Source organism: Sceloporus occidentalis, unplaced genomic scaffold, assembly GCF_023333645.1.
Source record: "Sceloporus occidentalis isolate IW3139 unplaced genomic scaffold, rSceOcc1.0.p SCAF_8, whole genome shotgun sequence".
Taxonomy (NCBI): domain Eukaryota; kingdom Metazoa; phylum Chordata; class Lepidosauria; order Squamata; family Phrynosomatidae; genus Sceloporus; species Sceloporus occidentalis.
Window position 1 is genome coordinate 54,654,747 of NW_028316988.1, and position 21,401 is coordinate 54,676,147.

General features: G+C 41.2%; 1 protein-coding gene across 5 annotated transcripts in view; it reads left to right on the forward strand.

Moving 5' to 3' along the window:
* The window catches only part of LOC149308946 (septin-6), a 50,891-nt gene extending 32,291 nt beyond the window's left edge, over positions 1-18,600 (forward strand). The window contains exons 6-10 of one of the 5 annotated variants that reach the window (XM_089536754.1): positions 2,766-2,862; positions 3,707-3,875; positions 4,741-4,873; positions 6,351-6,541; positions 13,884-13,954. In XM_089536754.1, the coding sequence (XP_089392880.1) occupies positions 2,766-2,862; positions 3,707-3,875; positions 4,741-4,873; positions 6,351-6,541; positions 13,884-13,908 (615 nt within the window). In that variant the 3' untranslated portion in view covers positions 13,909-13,954. Of the gene's footprint in view, positions 1-2,765; positions 2,863-3,706; positions 3,876-4,740; positions 4,874-6,350; positions 6,542-9,787; positions 13,781-13,883; positions 13,955-17,535 lie in introns of those variants that run through there. The other 4 variants (XM_089536751.1, XM_089536752.1, XM_089536753.1 and 1 more) reach the window with 4 other exon arrangements.
* Positions 18,601-21,401: the final 2,801 nt, after the last annotated feature.

Genomic DNA, 21,401 nt, shown 5'->3' on the forward strand with positions numbered 1-21,401 from the left:
TTACGAAAGTAATTCGTTCCGCCGCCGCTTTCGTAACCCGGAAACTTTCGCTAGCCGAAAAAGCCCATAGGCTTTAATAGCGAAAGCCGCGATTCCGTGTGAAATCGCGCCGAAAAGCACCAAAATTTCTTTCGCAACCCGGAATAACCTTCGTAACCCGGAAACAATTAATTAAGTGAATTTCTTTCGTAACCCGGAAATTTCGTAAGGCGGCGCATTCGTATCCCGGGGTACCACTGTATAGTAATAACATTCAGTATATTAACCCTTCCTTGCAGAGTTCATGTGAGAATTGAAACACAATGACATATGTGAAGTACTCTTAAAATTGCCAATTGCCAAAATTGTAAATTACCAACTGGCACATGGCCTGTAACCAGCCCCCACAGTGACATTTTGTAACTCCTGCCACTTCTTGTTGTTGTGTGCCTTCAAGTTGTTTCCGGCTTATGGCAACCCTAAGGCGAATCTATCATGGGGTTTTCTAGGCAAGGCTTGTTCAGAGGAGAATTGCCTTTGTCTTCCCCTGAGGCTGAGAGCATGTCAGCCAGCGGGATTCATGGCTGAGCTGAGAATTGAACCCTGGTCTCCAGAGTTGTAGTCTAAGTAGTATATCGCACGGAGATTTTTGGAGATTTTTCGGCTCAGATCCGACATGAGTGAGGGTCCAATGATGCGGATTCATGTCATAACGTGAATGTGTTATCAGACGAGATTCATTTCTATGGGAGCTCCTTCCGTAGCGCATCTGCAGTGATTCCAAAGTGACCCCTCATTTTGGTGAATTCGGTACAAAAGTGAATTCACAGAATTCGCATTCAAGCTCACTTCGATTTCACTCCAAATTGGTCTGGTGTGGAATGAAACTTTGCTTCCCTCCCGGTACACCCCCCAAACCTCCCATGAGGCTGCGCTGCAATTTTGCCCCAATTGCTTCTGTTGCTCGGAAGAGGGATGGAGGGAATGAAACAGGAGGCTGGGGGGACAGATGGGAGCAACGGAGGGGGCCATCGGAGGCTGGGGGGAGCAACAAACTCCAGCTCCCAGAATTCCATAGCACTGAGCCAGGACAGTGAAAGTGGAGTTAAACCGGAGGCAACTGTTACAAAGGGAAGGAGAGTGGATTGGATTCAAGGAGGTGATATTTTAGGGAGCATGGAGAATAATTATAATAATTATAATTAAAAGAAACAAATTGTTTTAATAATAATAATAATAATAATAATAATAATAATAATTTATTTTTATAATAATAATAATAATAATAATAATAATAATAATAATTTATTTTTATAATAATAATAATAATAATAATAATAATAATAAGTAGTTTGCTGAGGCACCAGAGCTCTCTGGCAGAAAAGGCTCAATGTCTCAGGACACTACAGTTCCCAGAATTCCATAGCACTGAGCCAGGACAGTTAAAGTGGAGTTAAACTGAATTATCTCCCCAGTGCGGATGCAACCTAAGAGTAGGCAACTGTTACAAAAGGAAGGAGAGTGGATTGGATTTAGGGAGGTGGTATTTTAGGGAGCATGGAGAATAAGGGAAACGGGATCATTTCTGCAGTCCTCCAAAATGGGTCTCCTTCAGATCCAAAGGATTTACTTCCAAGTAAACCTGCAGCCTCTACACCCTGATTATTTTGTAGTGAATAGTAATAATAATAATAATAATAATAATAACAACTCCTTAATAATAATAATAAATGGATGGGGGCTCTGACACGGAGGACAGATATAGATGCGGCTGAAATAGATGAGGAGAATGACAGGAGGTTAGATGTAGATATAGCTGAAATAGATGGGGGCTCTGACATGGAGGACCCTGTTTGAATTTGGCTGCCAGGGATGGGAAAATAGAAGGGAGGAAGAAACGTGAATCAGTCATTCGCGTCAGGCTGTCATTCATGTGAAAGTGGAACCAGGCTCCCTTCTTCACCCCGGAAGTGCAAAGGTTCAGGATGCCTTCAGAGCCCCACTGAGCATGCGCAAGGGTCCCAATTCGAATCGAGTCGAATCCGCATGTTATGCACCGGTGTGGTAATACAATGTGCACTCACTCCGCTTTGCTTGAATCCACATCACGTGACTTGCTTTGGATTTGATTCCCCCTTGATTCGGAAGGGTGACGAGGTATGATAAAACATTCATGTTACGACATGAATTCGCATTGTTGAACCAGGAGTCACCCTGGATCTAAGCTGCATAAATCTCAGTGTGATAAACTCCTAACACTCAAACTACTATGCCACAGTGGCTACTCATTGTATACTTGGAGCAAAATATGATAATTCCATCTTTTATTTTAAAAAGCCTTTGATAGAACAACCTATTGCATGTGAAATACTGCTGTGACTAAACTGAAGCATGCATAACAGAAACATTACAAATTCGTCTCCCGTTTGCTTTTATTTCCCTTTCCTCCGCTTTCTTTGTGCCATATTTTACTCCAGAATACCCCAGTAAGAACAGCAATGTGCTATTTTCTCCCTTGTAACTTTATGCTTGTAGATGGCACTGTATACATAGTTTGTAAAACATTTTTTGGATGTGTATTTGCAATTTACTTTATTATCTACCTCCACAGACTCTCATGGGAGGAAAGCTAGTGGTAGGTGCTGGGAAGGATGATCAGAGAGGGAGTGCCTGTAGTTGAGGTCTTATAGCTTATTGCAAAATGCTTTGGCCATTAAGGAACTTGCTGTACAAATGCTACTTTTGATTATTATTTAAATGGATCCCTTTCTCTTGCTGTGTTCTAGGCCCATTTACCTTTTGCTGTGATTGGGAGCACAGAAGAAATCAAGATAGGAAATAAAATGATGAAGGCGCGCCAGTATCCCTGGGGGACAGTGCAGGGTAAGTGATGGCATTGATGGAGTGAGTGTTTTTGCCCAGAGGTTAACCGAACTCCTGCTGAGAGCAGAGTGACAATATGGAAGTTTTTGCTCCCTGCCATAATAGCTAGACTTCTCCGCACAGACATAGAAAATGGATCAACTAACTCACAGCCAGAATATCCTAGAAAAATTAAAATCTACAAGTGGCCATGAATCTCTGTGCATGTTTGCTACAGTAATCTGTAGCCCCAAAGGGCATCTGCTTCAGACCTGGTTCAGGTTAAAACCATCCTGCCTAATGGTCGCCTGAGTTCGATAATCGTTACCATTCAAAAATAAAATAAAATAAGAAGTTGATGGTGCTAGGATAGAAAATATTTGGGAGCCACTGCTAGAATTTAAATTATATTGTCCTGGGGTCAAGTTTATGTAGGAATTCATAAGATAACTGTTATAATGCACAAGCTTTTAAAGAAAATAACAGTGAGAAACACATTAACAAATACTGCTGAAAATAAATGCTGGAGATGAACCATGAAAGTCTTTTTCTGGGACTCTTGGGAAATGAGTAACCTTTTCAAGAGCAATCATGGAAATGGCCAGCATTATCCTGGAATGTTATGGTCATTATATACTATTTCCACCTCATTCCCCTTATATTTCTAGTGGTGTCAGCTTCCTTTGTGTTCTTGTTGGTCATTTGCTTTTTAACAATATGTAGACTTTTCCTTATCTGTGTTTTTCAAATTAACAAATGGATACACAGCCCTGTATTGAGGGGAACTACATATTACAGTGTTTAGAGCAACCTGCATTCAACTGAATGCTTTGTTTTCCCCCCTTTTTGCCATGACACCTTGCAGTGGAAAATGAAGCACACTGTGACTTTGTGAAGCTTAGAGAAATGTTGATCCGTGTCAATATGGAGGATCTTCGTGAACAGACACACACACGTCATTATGAATTATACCGGCGATGTAAACTGGAGGAAATGGGATTTAAGGACACTGACCCAGACAGCAAGCCATTCAGGTATCATTCAGCAGAGCACTACAAGTATAGATCAGAAAGGTGTTGTAAAGGAATGTTTATCTACTTTAGAAAATAATAAAGGACCATCAACACTTAGTTAAATGGCCATGAAATGTGTCCAGTGCAATTCACTGAATTTTGAGCTTGCACAAATGGTGTGTCTGGATAAATGTCCTATGCAGAATTGGACTTCCAGAGAAAACTGCCATACTCTGTCTCATTACATGCATTTTCTTCTGGCATCTCAGCTTGTAATTCCTTGGCTTCATTGAAGTGTAAGCAAACATATAATGAAGGAAGCTCAATAGAACTTTTCTGTATCTATATTTTATATAGATATATTTCTCTATGTTTCTGTATTTGTGTGTGTGTGTGTGTGTGTGTGTGTGTGTGTGTGTGTGGCAAAATCAGGATGTGTTTTATCCGATATTATGCAGAATTTGTATTTTCTTTCCTGGTTTGTACTGATAGTTTTTTTTATAATTCATAACTTACAATTATGATTTATAATTTAGCATCCTATACTATTTGCAAAGGCATAAAGCTTATGCAAATAAAGAACCCTAACTCTATTATATATAAATAGCATTCCCTCACTTTACTCAAGCTTTAGCTTGATTTCTTGAACCTTGAGGTCTAGAAATTTATAGCTGTTTTTAAAATAAAGCCTCAAGTTCCATAGCAGCTAGACTTTAGAGGTCTTGTTTTGCACAAATCAGCATAACTGTGACAAGGCAATTTTATCTACTCTTAAACCAGTTGGCTTTTAATTACCTGAACTGACCTGTGAGCCAAATTTGAGCCATGTCCAGTTTGAAATGTTGCTTTGTTGCCTTTCTCCCCACACCACCCCTTGTCTCCTTAGTTTACAAGAAACCTACGAAGCCAAAAGGAATGAATTCCTGGGAGAACTACAGAAAAAGGAAGAGGAGATGCGGCAAATGTTTGTTCAGAGAGTCAAGGAAAAAGAAGCAGAGCTAAAAGAAGCTGAAAAAGAGGTGAAACATGATGACTATTTGTGTTTTCAGATTTTTGCTCATATGTTAACTATTTAAAGATGTAGCTGTGCAAGTTTGTATATATATGATATAAAGGAATCTTATAGCACCTTTGAGACTGAGAAAAAGATGTTTCTTGCAAAACATTTTGTGGATTCCAGTCCACTTCACCAGGTGAATTTCTGGATCTAATGAAGTAAACTTGGGTCTGCAAAAGGTTATGCTGGAAAGTTTTCCTCAGTCTCAAAGGTGTTACAGGATGCCTTTATATCGAGGAGCCTGGTGGTGCAGTGGTTAAATGCTTGAACTGCAGCCACTCACTCAAAACCATAAGGTTGTGAGTTCAAGACCAGCCAAAGGGCTCAAGCTCGACTCAGGCTTGCGTGCTTCCAAGGAGGTTGCTAAAATGAGTACCCAGACTGTTGGGGGCAAATTAGCTTACAGTTGTAAACTGCTCAGACACTGCTTAGGCGGTATGAAGCGGTTGATAAATGAAGCTTGTTTGTTTGTTTGTTTTCATGTTGAAGTCTGAAGGATCTTGGAAGGCCAGAAATTAAGAACCATTGCCTTAGAAGACTTGCCCTCATTTTAGATAGTGTTTTACTTATGTCTGATGTGCTTCACACATCAAAAAATTAAGCAGAAGAAGAATATAGACATTATATTGGTAGCAGAACTCGGAAATATAAGCATTAGAGGAAACAAAAGAATTTGTGGGAACTCAGTCTCCCATATACAGAATGTTACCCAGATTTAGAAATGGGATAATTGTCTGTTCTTGCATTCTCAGAATCATAGGCAGGATTATCTTTTTTCTCTTAACTTTATGCTAGTGGTTTTCAAACTTAAAGAAAACCCTTTTCACAGAGTCTTGCTTCTCAGAATGCTTGCACATATTGCAAAGGGTTTCAGGGCACATTTTTTGGTGTGTAGTCCCTTACAAAGAAAGCTGGATACCGGAACATTGGGGCACACTGTTTGCAAACATAATCATACACACTAGAATACTTGCAACACTCTCCAGAGGATGTACATTCCACAAGAAGGCTGGAAGTGGTCTGTAAAATGTTTCCTTGGGAGATTTATCCACTGTCACTTCATTAGAGTTGGAAGAGATCTTGGAGAGCATCTAGCCCCAGGGCAGGCAGGTGTGACCTTCCAAATATAGCTGGATTGCAGCTCCCATAATCCTTCACAACTGGGATTGCTGTTTGGAGCTGATAGGAGTAGCAGTCAAGAACATCTTGATGGCCTGTTTCTCACTTCTGATGTAGTCAGCAGTTTGTTGGGCAGTGCAGGATACAACTGCAATGTTCCTTACAGTTGTCCATATAGTTTAAGGCACTCATGATAGTTTTTTGAAGAGCCCCATCCTACCCTAAAATACCAGCTTGAAAGAACCTCCCTTATGTGAAGCATAAGTTCCCAGCATTTCATACTACGTGTGCATACCTTTTATTCTGCATTCCTGTTTCAGTTACATGAGAAATTTGATAGGCTGAAGAAGCTGCATCAGGATGAAAAGAAGAAGCTGGAGGACAAGAAGAAATCCCTGGATGATGAAGTCAACGCATTTAAGCAGAGGAAGACAGCAGCTGAATTGCTCCAGTCTCAGGCTCAACAGGCAGGCGGTTCGCAAACACTGAAAAGGGAGAAGGAGAGAAAAAAGTAAGTTGGCTTCTCTGGGTGGCATTTTACATCCTGATCCACACACACACATCCCTCTGTTACTTTTATTACCCTCTAGATGCTAAAACAGAGCCTGCCTTGCCCTTTGTAGTTCTCTGCTGTGGTTTTGGTACAGGCAGTTGCTTGGAACAGCTGAGCAAGAGGTTGCTGTGTTCTACCTCAGAAATCCCCTGATTCCTCTCACCATTTCTCCATGTCAGCACTGTCTGGCCTCACCAGAAAGATCATATGCTGGTGGAAGCTGGACAAAATGGGAACTGTCCTCACCAAATCCTTATCTTAGGAGGGCCTTGTCCAGAAGGCTCTCGCTGACATAGAGCTTAGTTCTGTGTTAAAACCTGCTGTGTGGAAGTCTCCTGAGAAAAAGTTGGTCTGTACATGGCAGCTCTTGTGAACAGGGTGCTTTAAATTGGTTTCTGTCAATTGGCCAAACCTTCAGCAATTCACTACAGAGCCACCCATAGAAATGCACAGATAGAAAATACTCCAACTAACTTTCTAAAGAGTTGTGACTTTAACTCACAACTGGAACTTTAGGATTAATATTTCAGCTCTAGTCGAGGGTCTGAATTATGGGAACCAAGGTTGAAATTCACCAGCCACTTCTTCCCTCTCCCTCCAATTTTATTGCAGTCATCCTCTGTAGTGTTGGAAATATATAATTAAAGCAACCCCACAAAAACTAACCAAGTATTAATTGACTATTAATATCCTCTTCAGTTGTGAAGTGGTTTCCTATTTTTAGTTCAATTGGGGGGGGGGATTCAACCCAAAGTCCAGGATTTGGCTTCCCCCCCCCCCCCTTTGTTTTCCCTTTTTGCTTTACCTTTTGATACAATAAATTGTCTTCATCTTCCTTAGTTGTCATTTGTATGCTGTTTTTACAGTTAACCCTGCTGTTTGCTGCATGGTGCATGAGGCACAATGTGCTGGTAAGCTTTGACTAAATGAAATAGCCATTGCAGTGGGATCCAAAAGTTTGCAGTGTCATGACCATAGCCACTCTGAATCTGCAGTTTGGCCTGTAGGCTATCCATCTGTGTACACATATACGTATTCTCACACATCCCCCAGTTATGCACCTCTATAGCTTTCTCTCACATATGGTACTTTCACCCTTTAACTGTTAGAGAAACCAAGAGCTTTAAACTGAAATAAGCTGGTCTTTTGGTCCAGCCTCTTTACCTCTGGCCTTCCTCACCACTGGAATGTGACCTCTGGGAATTTTTCTGGGCTAGTCTACATGATTAAAGTATTCTTCATTCCAGTAAAATAGAATGTGATCCAGTCACATATGATTTGCAGGAATTTGGGCTTTTTGTGTACCCTCTGACAAACTCCTTAAACTCAGTGGAAAAAAGGCTTCACAGTTTTTTTACAAGAGTATCTGTGGAAATGCACAAAAATGTGCATTATCGCACTTGTGGCTGCCCATCTGCTTGGCATGGATTACGATGGCTGCAGAGGGAGGCTGAATAGATGTGAATTTGTGCGGGTGATAGAGGTTTCCCGCCCTTACTCTCATCTGTACCTCAGATGCTCATTCCTCTTTTGGGGACTTGCTCACCTCAAAATCAGTGTTGTGCGAGAGGGGAAGCAGCATTTTGATAAGCCCTCTTTTCACAATCAGGAGGAGGAAGGTTAAAAGAGAAGATAAGAATACAGGAGTCTCTCTTCTAATGACTCCCTGTATTAACTGGGAGTAACTCTCCTAAGATTCAAATAGAATTCTTTCCTGTCCTCACTTGGATGTGTCAGAATTAAACTGGGCACCCTCTGAATGTAAAGTATGTGCTTTAACTCCAGGCAGTGGCTCTTCCCCCATGCCGTCAGGCAGAGCACTTTGGATGACCCTTCACCTTAGCTCAACTTCAAGCTATTTTAAATCCTCTTGGGGAAAAAGTCTTCAGACTAGTTTCCCACAATAACATAACCTTCCACCTGCCAGGCCACAGCCCTTCCCTGCCCAAGAAAGTGCATTCCAGTGGTGTTCAGGATGGCATTCTGTTTGAAAGCTGCATTGGCACTTATGGTTTCCCCAGTGTTTGGAAATGTTTCTTTTTTAGACTACTGCTCTCAGATTTTTCCAGCCAATATAGCCAACCCCCCTTTCCCTTTTCCCTTTGGGATTTCCCCTTTTCAGAGCTAGTCTTTAGCCTAAATGGGAATTCTTTTGCATTAAATGCACCCTTGCAGGACAAGAACTGGGTTGAGCAAAAGAGGGAGGAGAAGAAAAGCCAACAGTTTGCTCTTCAGAAGGCTAAAAATGTGGGGGAAACATAGGCTGAAACAAAGGTAGTGTTTATATTGGGCCTGAGAACATATCCAGGGGCTGGAGTGCAGCTGGAATAAACATTGTGCTTTCTTATGAGCTTTGGACTACTCTTGGCAGGCCGCCTTGTGCTACACAGTGGCATGCTGGTCTGTGGCTCAAACAGGCTTTCATTTTGTTGTTGTTGTTCCTAAGACAATTTGCAAACATGGCCTTTCTGAATGGGCCTTCTGTCCCTGTCCTTGCCAAACATGGTAACCAAATGTCTTGTTTAACAATTCACAAACAGTCCCAGTATTGATTTGGTCTGAAAAGCCATGTGTGGCTTGCCTATTTATGCCAGGGCACTAACAATATCAACCATGTATACAAACCTACTGCAATCTGCTGAAAATTGAAAGGCTGCATTCATACCATGTTCAAGCATGTTTGAGTAAAGTTAAAAGCCAGTTTGTTTCCTCCCTTCTCCAAATTCGACCCAGGGGTGGGCAACAGATAGTCCCCATCTTACATGGGCATGCTAGAATTTTTTGGTGCTGCTCATAAATTGCAGCGTAAATGTTTCCTGAAGTTTCTAGTCCCTTTAACAACATGGTGTTAATATTTGTGAATTTAATGCCCCAGCAGCCCAGAAGGCAGATAAATAATTGGTTTATTTTCCTCCTGAAGGGCATTAGTGGACATGTAAAGAATCTGGTTTTAAATTATCCCCATACATTTTCAAAAGGACTGTCACTGTTGATGCAATGATACCAGTGGCTTCCTGTTTATGGGAATCATATATTTTAATTGTATGTAACATCCCAACAAATTACTTTGTCCCTCATGATATGCTGCCGCATTAGCCTTTGATTAAGAACATGTTGCCCACCCCTGTCAGAAACACATTGTTTATTCTTATTAACTTACTATTAATCCAGAGAAACATTAATTCTTTTTTTTTCCATTTTCAGTTCAGGTTTCCTGTAGATCTTATCTTTTTGCTCCAGAAACGACCATCCCACCTTTTGAGTTAATATGTACTCCACTCCAGTAGCTGTTTGTCCAACTCACCCCCCATTGTACTTTCTTGCTCTTTTTTGTTTGTTTAAGTCCTAATGTAAAAGGAAGGTGTACTCACTCATTATTCTTTTGGAGAACTCAGTAGACATTTCTATGGAGCTGATGGGAGAAGCTCTGAGTACTTCTTTGCCTTAACCCAAGCTTGCAGGACTAATGTCCCCAATATGTTTTTGGTTTGCATCTCATTAATGTGTTGTTGGGGGGGTATGCATAAAAATTAGCATGTTTGCTTTCAGGCTGCACCACAGCACCTGAGCCGGTTGCATTCTCTAGCGAAGGCAAAAACATTGTGTAGAAGAGCTTTCAAGGTTTATAAGATTCTCCCCTGCAAGTCATTTCCCCATTTTAGGGTGCATTCACGCTGCAGAAATAATCCCGTTTGACTTTACTTTAACAAGAATTCTGCAAATTGTAGTTTGTTGTGGCATCAGAGCTCTGTAAGAAGGCTAAATGTCTCCCAAAACTACAGTACCCAGAATTCCATACTACTGAGCCACTGCAGTGTCAGACTGGATTATTTCTGCAGTGGAAATGCAGCCTCAGTTTTCTCACTGCATTTTGACAATTAGTGGTAAAAGAAACTCACTATAAATACTTATTGCAAAAACAGGATGTTTTACTAGAAAAGGATCAGTTGGTGGAATAGTAGTCCCAGAGCTTGGGAAATTTTTTTTTGGGGGGGGGACTGTAGCTGTCAGAACGTCCCAGCCAGCATGGCCAATGGCTATGATGGGTGGTGGGCTTCTGAGAGCTATACTCCAAAACAGTTGTATTTATAATCTGGGATATAGTTCAGATGAATTGTTCATCTTGTTTTATATGATCAGGAGCCATTCTGCAGGTCTCAGTAAGATTATTTTTCCATTAGCTTCTCTTTAAAAAATAGGAATTACATGAAGGATGGAGCCTAAGTCCCTTTGCATGCAAAATGTGTGCTCTATCTCTGAGCTATGGTCTCTTCAGAAGAGCCTTTCAACTCATGACTTTTTGAATTATTGGTCCAAAACACACTGCAGAAATAATCCAGTTTGAGACTGCTTTAACTGCCCTGGCTCAGTTCTAGGGAATTCTGGGAACTGTAGTTTTGTGAGACATTTAGCCTTCTCTGTCCAATAGCTCTGGTACCAAAACAAACTGTAGTTCCCAGGATTCCCTAGAACTGAGCCAGGGCAGTTAAAGTGGTCTCAAACTGAGTTATTTCTACAGCATGTTTTGGGTCATTGTCTCTCTTTTTGGTTCCCTTTGCTACAGTGGACAAATTGTAGTGCATCCATACCCATAAAATGCTTGCTCTGATTTAATGATTGTTTGCACACATCTGACCTCAACATGCATGTCCCTCAACTAACAAGAACTTCCCCAGTCAGTTCCATATGTGCACCTGTCTGTGTGGAGCTCTTTTACTCCACATGAAAGGTGAATCTTGTGCAGGAGGAGTTCCATGTACATGTTGGAGCACATATGGGGATTTTTCTGCAGAAAACCATTTGGTGATCTGAGTGCCAACATGGAGGTTACAGTGTGGTATAGCCACAGGTTTACTTCAGTGGGAACTAGGCCAGTAATTAGTTTAATCCTAATGCAGTAGAGGCTGGTGAATCCATTCCATACTTTGAAAGGGTTACTCATAGTGCCAAGAGGTTCAACACCTTGGGTAGTAAAACACATTTACTAACAAGTACACCTGACTGGGTTCAGTGGAATTTAACTTTACATTCAGCATATTTGAGATCACACCATTCCTTTACTTGAACATTAGTGATACCTTCTTTTGTTTGATTGATTTAGGATTGATTTTGTCTGTAAAATATGTTCTCAGTCACTGTGTACTTAAGACCCACAGTTAGGGGGATAGCTCTTAAACCTGAATAATGGCAGTTATGCCCCTTTCAGTTTAGTGGAGCTTGCTTCCAAACTAGTACCTTCAGATTTGCAGATTTCTGATTTGCAAATTTCATCATTTGTGGATTGTCACATCCCATATTATTAAATGGCAGCAACATGAATATGAACATGCTGAAATGTGCATGTTTACATAACTGCCATTTAATTTGGAGCATGATGATTCATAGTTTTTTACATCCATGGAGGGTCCTGAAACCAAACCGTACAGATCCAGTGGGCCAACTGTACTTCAGGCTCAGCTCCTCTGATTTGATTAAACTTGGAGTATTTTTTAAACATAACCTGTATTTTCCAAATATGTTCTCATGTTAAAGTTTAGTTTTTAATATAAAGTATTACCTATTTGATAAGTAGTGTTTACAGTTGTCCATTGGTATCTGCTGGGGTTTGGTTCCAGGATCCCCATGGATATCAAAATTTCTAGATGCTCAAATCTCATTATATACAATATTGTAGTAAAATGTTGTCCTTTATATAAAATAGCAAAAATCAAGGTTTGCTTTTTGGAATTTCTGAAAAATATTTTCAAGCTGTGGATTTAACTATGGATGCAAAATCTATGAATAGAGAGCCAACTTTATTTTCTTGCCCAAAGGTAGAAACATATGGCATAGCTGAATTTTTAAAATATCTGTTTTTAATTAAAAATTTGTACATTTTTTTATTAGCCATATCAATTTGTTAAATACTTTTTATATAGAAGTATAAAATAAAAATGTAGGAATAATGATAATATTAGAAATCCTGTATATACAGCAAAATAAAACCAGCTTGGAAATAATCCTGGCCATGGTTACCTGGATTGATTTCTCCCTCCTATCAGCACTGGGAAGTTGTTGGCTCATATGGACTAACAGGGAGGATACTTGAGAGTTTTCTGCATCTTTGTGAAACTACATTTTCCAGTATTCTCAAGCAGATCAGTTGCAGTACAATCCTGTGGATGTTTACTTGGAGGTAATGGATAAATCTTTGTAGTATAGATGCACTTTATCTATGTTATGATAGGCATTTGGTAACAGGCATTCAGAGTTTGGAGACGTATCTTTTTGGATTACAAGTCCAAGAATTCCTCAGCTAGGATGGCCATTGTCCATGCTGGCTGGATGATTCTAGACGTTGAGTCCAAAAAAGTAACATTTCCAAGCTCTCCTCTCCCAGCCCATCTTTATCAGATCTCCACAAATGTGAAGTCAGTTGTGCTTAGTGGTGTCAGGTTGAACAGGTGACACTGGTCCACACTTGAAATAGGCTGAGGTTCCTGTGCACCAAGGTGCACATCTGTCCTCTCGTCTACTCTCTAGAAAAGAAAATACCTACCTCTCATGGTGATGCAGAAGTTGGTGATTCCAGAAGCAAACACTGAAAGCCATGATAACTTGTTTAGCATTTTGGTGTATCACTGGTCTGCTCCAAACTCATATATATGACCAAATCTTGGGAAAATTTCCCTTTCTTAACTAAAACTTACAGAATCTCCCAGCCAGCATGGATTCTGAAAGTAGTAGTCCAAAAGGGGAGTATTTCCAAGCTCTGGACCCTACTGTCTTTCTTAGGCTTGCTAGACAAATACAGTGGACTCTTGTTATCCGCTGGGGTTTGGTTCCAAGATCCCCCGTGGATAACAAAATCCGTGGATGCTCAAGTCCCATTAAATATAATGACATAGCAAAATGGTGTCCCTTATAAAAAATGGAAAATCAAGGTTTGATATTTGAAATTTATACTTTTTTTTAACATTTTCGAACCGTGTTTGCTTGAATCCGTGCCTAAAAAAATCCATGTATAAGAAGGGCCGACTGTAAGTACGTTTAGTTTCAGAATATTAGAACTTGGATAACAGATACTTTTTTAAGAACTGAAATTATTGCACTGAAATAATTTTGATCAGCTAAGGTTCCCCAGAAATGTATTAACAAGAATATCCTCTGTGTTGTTTATCTTGTTGTATAGTCTAAATTTTTGATGGGAAAACCTTTTTTTTTTTAAAAAATAAACTTTTTTTCAGACAATAATTCTGGTTAACACTTAGTTTCTGTTTTGTTTCTGTTTTTCTTTCTTTCTTTTGCCCTTCTTTTGCAGTAACCCATGGCTGTGTACTGAGTAATTTCACTTGAGTATACTGGGCTGGAATTGGACCTTCACTTATTTAATACCCTTCAGTTCAGCCATGGTCTTCTCATGATGCTTCTGCCAACGATAATTTAAATTCATATTCTGCATAATTGGTGTCTGATTTTAAACAAATGGTTGTATCGTGGTGTGTGTGCTTGTATATCATGTAAAAAAACCCCAGTGGTATTGACATTATGGAATATTTAGGACATTGTCCTAAGACAGCTTTGTTAAATAGGTCAGCAACAGATGCTGGCCTGCAAACCCTGCTCCTGGCCTGGTCGAAGCTGGTTTCAGCTCAGGGAACAAGAGAGTTTGGAAATGTTCCTTTTGGATTACCATTCCCTGAGAGTCATAGTCAAAACGTAACTTTTTCAAGCATTGGAGAGCAGAGATGGCTTCCGCTACTGACAGTGTGCTTGGACTCTGTGCAGAGTGCAGAGAATAATGGGTGACTTACTTGTGCATGCCTGCTAAGGGGAGTACTTAAAATACAAGGCTCTCCTAGGTTCTGTTGCATAGCGATGCTAAAGTTTATATATACATTTGTCCGCATGAACCTGACCAATGCATAAGATAGTCTTCCAAGGCCTGCCCTGAGGCAAACTCGCCATTAGAGTAAGTGAAAGGGACTGTTTTGCGTGTAGCATTTATCCTCATCTTCCACCTCCCTCATTTTTGTGGAATGCACTCCACAGGGTTGTTCGCTTGATGCAGAACTTGTCACGTCTTTTCAGTTCCAGGTTAAGAGCTTTTTGTTTGACCAGGCATGTTGGAACTTTTAATCTTTATTTTTATTTTTATCACTCTTGGAAGTTTTTCTTTCTTTCTTTCTTTCTTTTTTAAATCACTATTGGAAATCACTGTGGTGGAGTGGTTTGAGTGTTGGATTACAACACTGGAGACTAAAGTTTGAATCCCTGCTCAGCCATCAAAACCACTGGGTGATCTTTGGCAAGTCGCACATTCTCAGCCTTAGAAAACCTCATGATAGGTTCACCTTAGGTTTGCCCCAAGCTGGAAATGACGAGAAGGAACACAACAGCATTGGCAGTTTAACATATTGTAATATTTATGTATTTGTTCTTTTTTATTATTGTAAGTCACCTTAATGGTGTATTTAGCAAGTATTTTTTTAATGTAAGGGCAGTATAATTTTTAAATAAATAAATAAAGGGTGCACTATAATGATGCACAGGAATACTGCTCCAAATGGGTAGACTTTTCCAGTGTAGTGTATACTAAACTCCCACAGAATATAAAATGCTGCCTTATACTAATCCAGCGTTACTGGCTCTGTTTGGCAATGGCTTCCTTGGCTATGCTGGCTAGGGACAATGGGAGTTGTAGTCCAACAACTTATGGAGGGCCCCAAGCTGACTACACTTGCTCTAATTTAATATTTGGGTCATTTAAAAAAATGCTTCTGCCTCCAATGAATAAAATGTCTGTTCTTTGTTCCCTTTTCTTTTTGGTTGACCAACTGGTGAGTTGGTAGGTTGGTTGGTTTTAAAAGACAACACCAGTACCTTGGTTAAAATCTGGAACTGCGAGATATATTAACTAAATATTACTTGTATTCTGGGTGCCATTTTAATATACAGTAATGACTAATAGTTATATGCTACTTTCCCCCTTGGTATTATACTAGTCATACCCCTTTGATGAAACTTTGTAGTAGAACCTCATGTGGTTAGCGAAGAGCTTGAAAATGTTACTTTTTGTACTTAAAATCCCTAGAATAGCCCAGTCAGGCTGGCCATTGTTGCTGGGTGCATTCTTGGAGTTGTAATACAAATACAGAAACTTTGGCACATTCTGGGTCAACTCAGTACACTGTGTTCCTCAATACTCTGTGGTCCTATCTGCACTGCCCAAATACTATGGCTTCTCCCTGTTCTTTTGCCAGGGAGACCAGATGATGCATAGTCCAATGTCCAGTTCTGGTGTGAGGAGATCAGACAACCTCTGGCCTGCTCAGCATCAGAAGAGAGGTTTTACCCTCTTCAGAAACTTCCAGAGCCCTCCATTCTGAAGCTGGGCAGTTGTTTGAAATGTGTCCCATTGATCTGCTCAGCGTGTCCACTGTTGCCATCAGTCACTTGCTCTGAGGCCAAAACAAAACACCCCACCACATGACCATTGCTGGGCACTTTGTTCTGACCTTAGCGCAAAGCAATCCACAGTGGTGGTGGATGCATTGGGTGGCTCAGTGGCATGTGCTTGTGATCAGCCACCTAGCTTCAGTATGGAGGGCTTTGCAATGGAGGAAGGTTGGAGGCAAGATATCTTGGGCTGTCCAGCTCCAGTGCAGTCAGGGCCCTAGAAATAGGAGTGTTGTTCATGTGCAAACTCTATGGTTTTGAAGTGGTGAGAGTCCTAAAAATCCAGCCATTTTGAATAATAAGAACCCTAGCACATTTCTCCATGGATTTCCAAAGGATGCTTTATGTTTACAATATATACCCATTTAAAATAACAACACCTGTTGGGGTTCCTGTTTGAACTGAAGCCGCTGAAGCTGCATAAGGCTCTTTAGGTGAAGCCAGGGATGGATGCAAAATCCCTTGAAAAGATAGTCCAGGTTCACCAAAAGGTTAATGAGATTTAAACACAACACAAGAAGGATTTAATTCTAAGAGATGCCCCTAAACAAGATGGGGGTGTGATGCTTCTTATTGGTGGTTCATCTGGCTGGCCAAAAGACTGAAAAGGGTCCCTTTTAGCGGTATCAACTGGTCCAAATGGATCTCCAGGGGTGGGGAAGGAGAGCCAGCTACTTTTACAGGAGATCTTGTCTCCTGACAAATCATTTGGAAGCTTCCCCCTGCAAACAACATTGAAATAAAAATGGTGTCCATTTTTCTTACAACGTTTGTATCCCTCCCTCCAAAATAATAATAATAAAGAATGTAGACATCATGATTTCCCCATTTCCACCCACCCACACTTCATCCTCACAACAATCCTGTGAGTAGTTTAGGGAACAACCCAAGCCAGCGCAATAGTTCCTCTATAGAACTATTGTGGACGTTCCCAATTTAGGGGCAGTACACCTCTTTTAAGATTCCAGATGCTGGTGACAACCAATCCAGCAAAGCCATGCTTGTGTTTTTTTCTTACTACATTCTGAGCATTTGCACTAATCTGAAGAAAGGCCTATATTTTGTCAATATGTTTTTGCATTCTAATTGTACCATGGTGTGCATGGTGTTGAAATATTTAACATGTCTGATTTCCTCTAGTGCATCAGTGCTGCTCCATTTTGGATGTTATGCAGGAGTGGGGAACCCCTTGCCCTCAAGATGTTATCAGATTTCAATGTCCATCAGTCCCGGTCAGCATGGCCAGTAGGCAGGGATGATAATGCTAGCAACTGTAGTCCTATAGCATTTTGAGAGCCTAGCTGGCCAGTTGTTTCCTAATGTGGGAACAAACAAGCCCATATCGACTCACCTGTCCTCTCTCTTGATAAGGTTGCATTCTGGGAGCTTGATGTCTGCTTCCCCCCCCCCCCCCATGAATGTTGCACCCCTTTGCCCTGCTTTCTAATTGACAGTCTGTGTTTTTTCTCCCTCCCTCCCTCTCTCTTTCTCTCCCTCTCTCTTTCTTTCTCTAGCTTTTTCTAATCTGTCTCCACCTGCTGCAATGTGAGGGAGAAGATTTCCACTTGAGGAAGCGTTTAGGGGTTCCCACTCTGTTCGGGAGAGGGAGGGGGGAAAGAATAAGTAAGTTTTAAGAAACCTGGAAAGACATGGTTTGGTTTGGTTTCCTGATTTTTTTTCTGACTGTGCATGGAGTATTGTTGTTCCTTTAAAAACAAAAAAGCAAGCTGAGGTGTCTTGTGGTTTGTGCAACAAGACGGGAAGAATATCTGAAAGGCGGACGTCTGAGTACCAGTTTAAAAGCTTGGAAGAAGAACCTAAAGGTGGCGGACAAATACAATAATGTGGACAAACGGCATTGAGACAGGTGTTTTTTTTTAATGTTTCCTATTTTGCCTCAATATAAATATGATGGGTGTTTTTATCTGTGGAACAGTTGTGCTGATTTGTTTTGCGCGGATTAAAACAACAAACATGTTTTATGCAATGGACAGCAAACAGAGAAACAAGCGACTTTGCTACCTCTGAAGAATATTTAATTTTAACACTGAAGTAAAGGGCAGTGAGGGAGGGGCAAGGGGGGGATAGTATATTTTTCATTGGGGTCATAGATAACCCTCTGCTGTCTCAGTAGAAAGTAATCAGCTTGATGGAGTAATATTTCTAATTTAACTTTAAAAAAAGAAGAAGATCCACTTAATTTTTGCAGGCCGGTGCATCACAGTGGTTTAGAAGGAGATGTGAACCAGACACATGCCATCCAGGTCTACCATTCTCTCAGCTTTGGTTGCCTGCCCTCTCACAATGAAGGAATGATCACATTGGCCCTACCTTACGGGACGTTGTAAGGACCACCATGATGACATGAAGTGGTTTGGGCACTGACAAAAGCTGTATAAAAACTAAGTGTTAACAGTGCAGGCTGGAAGCTTCCATGCCAGTGAGGTAGTGAATCCAATCCCATTTTTAGCCCAAACATAAAAGGTGTATCTAGAGGTCTGTACAGACAGGCCAAAATGAAGCTGCTTGGGGTCACTTTGGAGGCATGCTATTTAAATGATGCATGCGTCCTAAGAGGCCGGAAGCCGCACCAAAGCCACAATCTAGTCCTTAGAACTGGAGCATGGCTTTGGCGTGGCTTCCGGCCTCTTAGGACGCATGCATCATTTAAACAGCATGCCTCCAAAGTGACCCCAAGCAGCTTCATTTTGGCCTGTCTGTATGGGGCCTAAGGGACTGCACCTGTTTTAGAGATAGCGCTTAGCACCTAGGATAGCTCCTTTTACATTTGGTCTAAAACCTGGCATAGATTTGCCACCCCACTGGCATGGAGTCACCCACCGGCTGCCGTCAAGTATTATTACTGCAATGAGTTTAATTCCGAAAGCTCAACCCTCCCTAAAGTCATTCTAGCTGACGAACTGAATTTTCTGTGACGGATATCAAGTTTGTGGAGAAACTTGTCAGTATTCGGTCGTCTTGTTTTTTAATGTTACCATGCAAGTCAAGTGTTAACTGCCCTTTAAACTGCATTTTTCCAACCACTTTCAGGACCTTTTTGGAACAGTCACTGCATGGGGTCTATTTCCCAAATTGTTATTCACCTGTCTCTCTTTTCTTTTCTTTTTGGTTTGTTTCTTGATAAACAAGAATTGTGATTTGACAGCTGCACTCAATAATATCTATTTACATGACCCACATGGAAGAACCAGCACTGTTGAGCTTGATACCTTTCTAATGTTGTCAATTTTCAATAAAAAAATAATAACCCTCCCAAAAAGATGGCCTTCGCTGATCATTATTTGTTTCTGCTGTCTCTTGAGTGAGTTCTGTCTCGGGGGTGGCTTGGCTGATTTTGATTTTATCGCTGGATTTCTGAAACGGTCAAAGGCTATACCGTTAAATCAATAACAGCATTCAACATCACTGTTAGGAAGAGTCGAATTAGGGGAATTTTACGAGAGGCGTGTCCTAACAACGCACGCAGCGGATTGGGTCCCTATGTGTATACCAGAGGTTATCTAGTCCAGCCCCAAGAAACAGAGACTCCAACGCCAATGAGTTGCAATTAAAATATATACATTTATTAAAGCCACACAACAAAGGGGATCACACACGCACACACACATTCAATGCTTAAGCAAGGGAGGTGGAGAGTTTGGGAGTAAAGGAGAAAGGATAGAGGCACCATTGGAATAATTACCTTAGGAGTCTTCTCCAAAGCGACGGATGTGAGGGATGGTGGATGGTGAACACGGCCGCAGGGAACGGGGAGAGCAAGCGGTGACCACAGTGGCTAGGAGCTGAGTTCCGGTGGGCAAAGCTAACTTAGAGGCCCGAGAGACTGTGAGCTTTGGCTTAGCTCAAGTGATTTCAGCGGAGCACGAGGCTCAAAGACCGCCAGCTCAGAGCAAGAGAGCTCTACAAGCAGGGTATGAGGTTTGGAACTCAAAGCTCGACAAGCCCAATGAGGGCAGAAATCTAGGTCCTATTTAGACTGCGAAAGATATCCTCTGGCTATGGCTACCTGGCAAACAAAGGTCTTGATGGCTGTCTTTTGTCTAAGCTGAAACTTACACAATGGACACACAAAGAAGAGGTCTGACACCTTTCAGGGGAAGACAAATATCTAGATGGCAGAGTTGTAAATTCAATCACTTGCTCATAGAGAGAGGCGACTTCCTTTGTCCTCTACTCTCTGGGCTGCCTGCGAGACTTGTAGGGCAACTCCCAGAACTGGTTTCTTAAAGTTTAAATCTACCTTTTTCTATGACCAAGTCCAGCAATGCTTAGCTGGTCAGCTCACTTTTAGGGTAATGGCGGCTGCGATGGGGTCGGTCAGGGCTCATGATTTTTAGTCGCTTGGCACCCAAAATTTATATAAAACCAAACTCGGTAACATCACCGTCACAAAAACAGTTTGTTCCTCTGAAGTAACTGTTGTTTTCCAAGAACTAGTTCTTGTTAGTCCCTTGCAACACAAAAAGGAAGAAGGAAGGGAAAGAGACAGAGAGTAATCTGGGAGCACCTTTAAGACTAACTGGTTTTTATTTTTGCATGGGTTTTCATGGATATAGACCCACTTCTTTGATGCAGATCTTTCTAGAGGCCCTCCACATTCGCTGGGGTTAGGGGTCCACAAAAGTGGGAAAACAGCAAATAGAAAACCACTATATTTTTTTTAGGACTGGAGCATGGCTTTGGCGCAGCTTTCAGACTCTTAGGACGCATGCATCATTTAAACAGCATATTAAACATTTAAACAGCAACAGAGTATTGCCTTTGTACATTGTAGTTGCCATGTTAGTCTGTAGAATCAGTATGTATGTAGAGAGATCTTGCATCACCTTTGAGACTAACTGAAAGAAAGAAGTCAGCTGCAGGATCTTTTGTAGAGTTCTATCTACTTCCTAAGATGCATTTGGTGGAGTGGTAACCAAACCAACAGGGCTCTGGCAGAGAAGGCTAAATGTCTCACAAACCTACCAATCCCAGAATTCCATAGCCTTGAGCCACAGCAGTTAAAGCAATGTCAAACTGCATTATTTCTGCAGTGCAAGTCCAGCTACTAGATGTAAAGGGAATGGCAGGGAACGGCATTATATCCATCCCTGCAGCCACAACAAACTACAGACCCCAGGATTCCATAGGATGGTGCCATGGTAGTTAAAGCAATGTCAAATTGCATTAATTCTCCAGGAGGTCCTCCATGGCAGGGTGCCCAAATGTCCTCACCGCAAAGGAGGACAAGGCACTTCAAACTACGACATTCAAGGAAAACGTAGGGCGTGAGCAAATTGGTGCTAAAAACACTTGAATAAATATAAATGCACGCTTGTTAGCCATGCTCAAAATGGAGAACATTTTGAAATTCCACCTG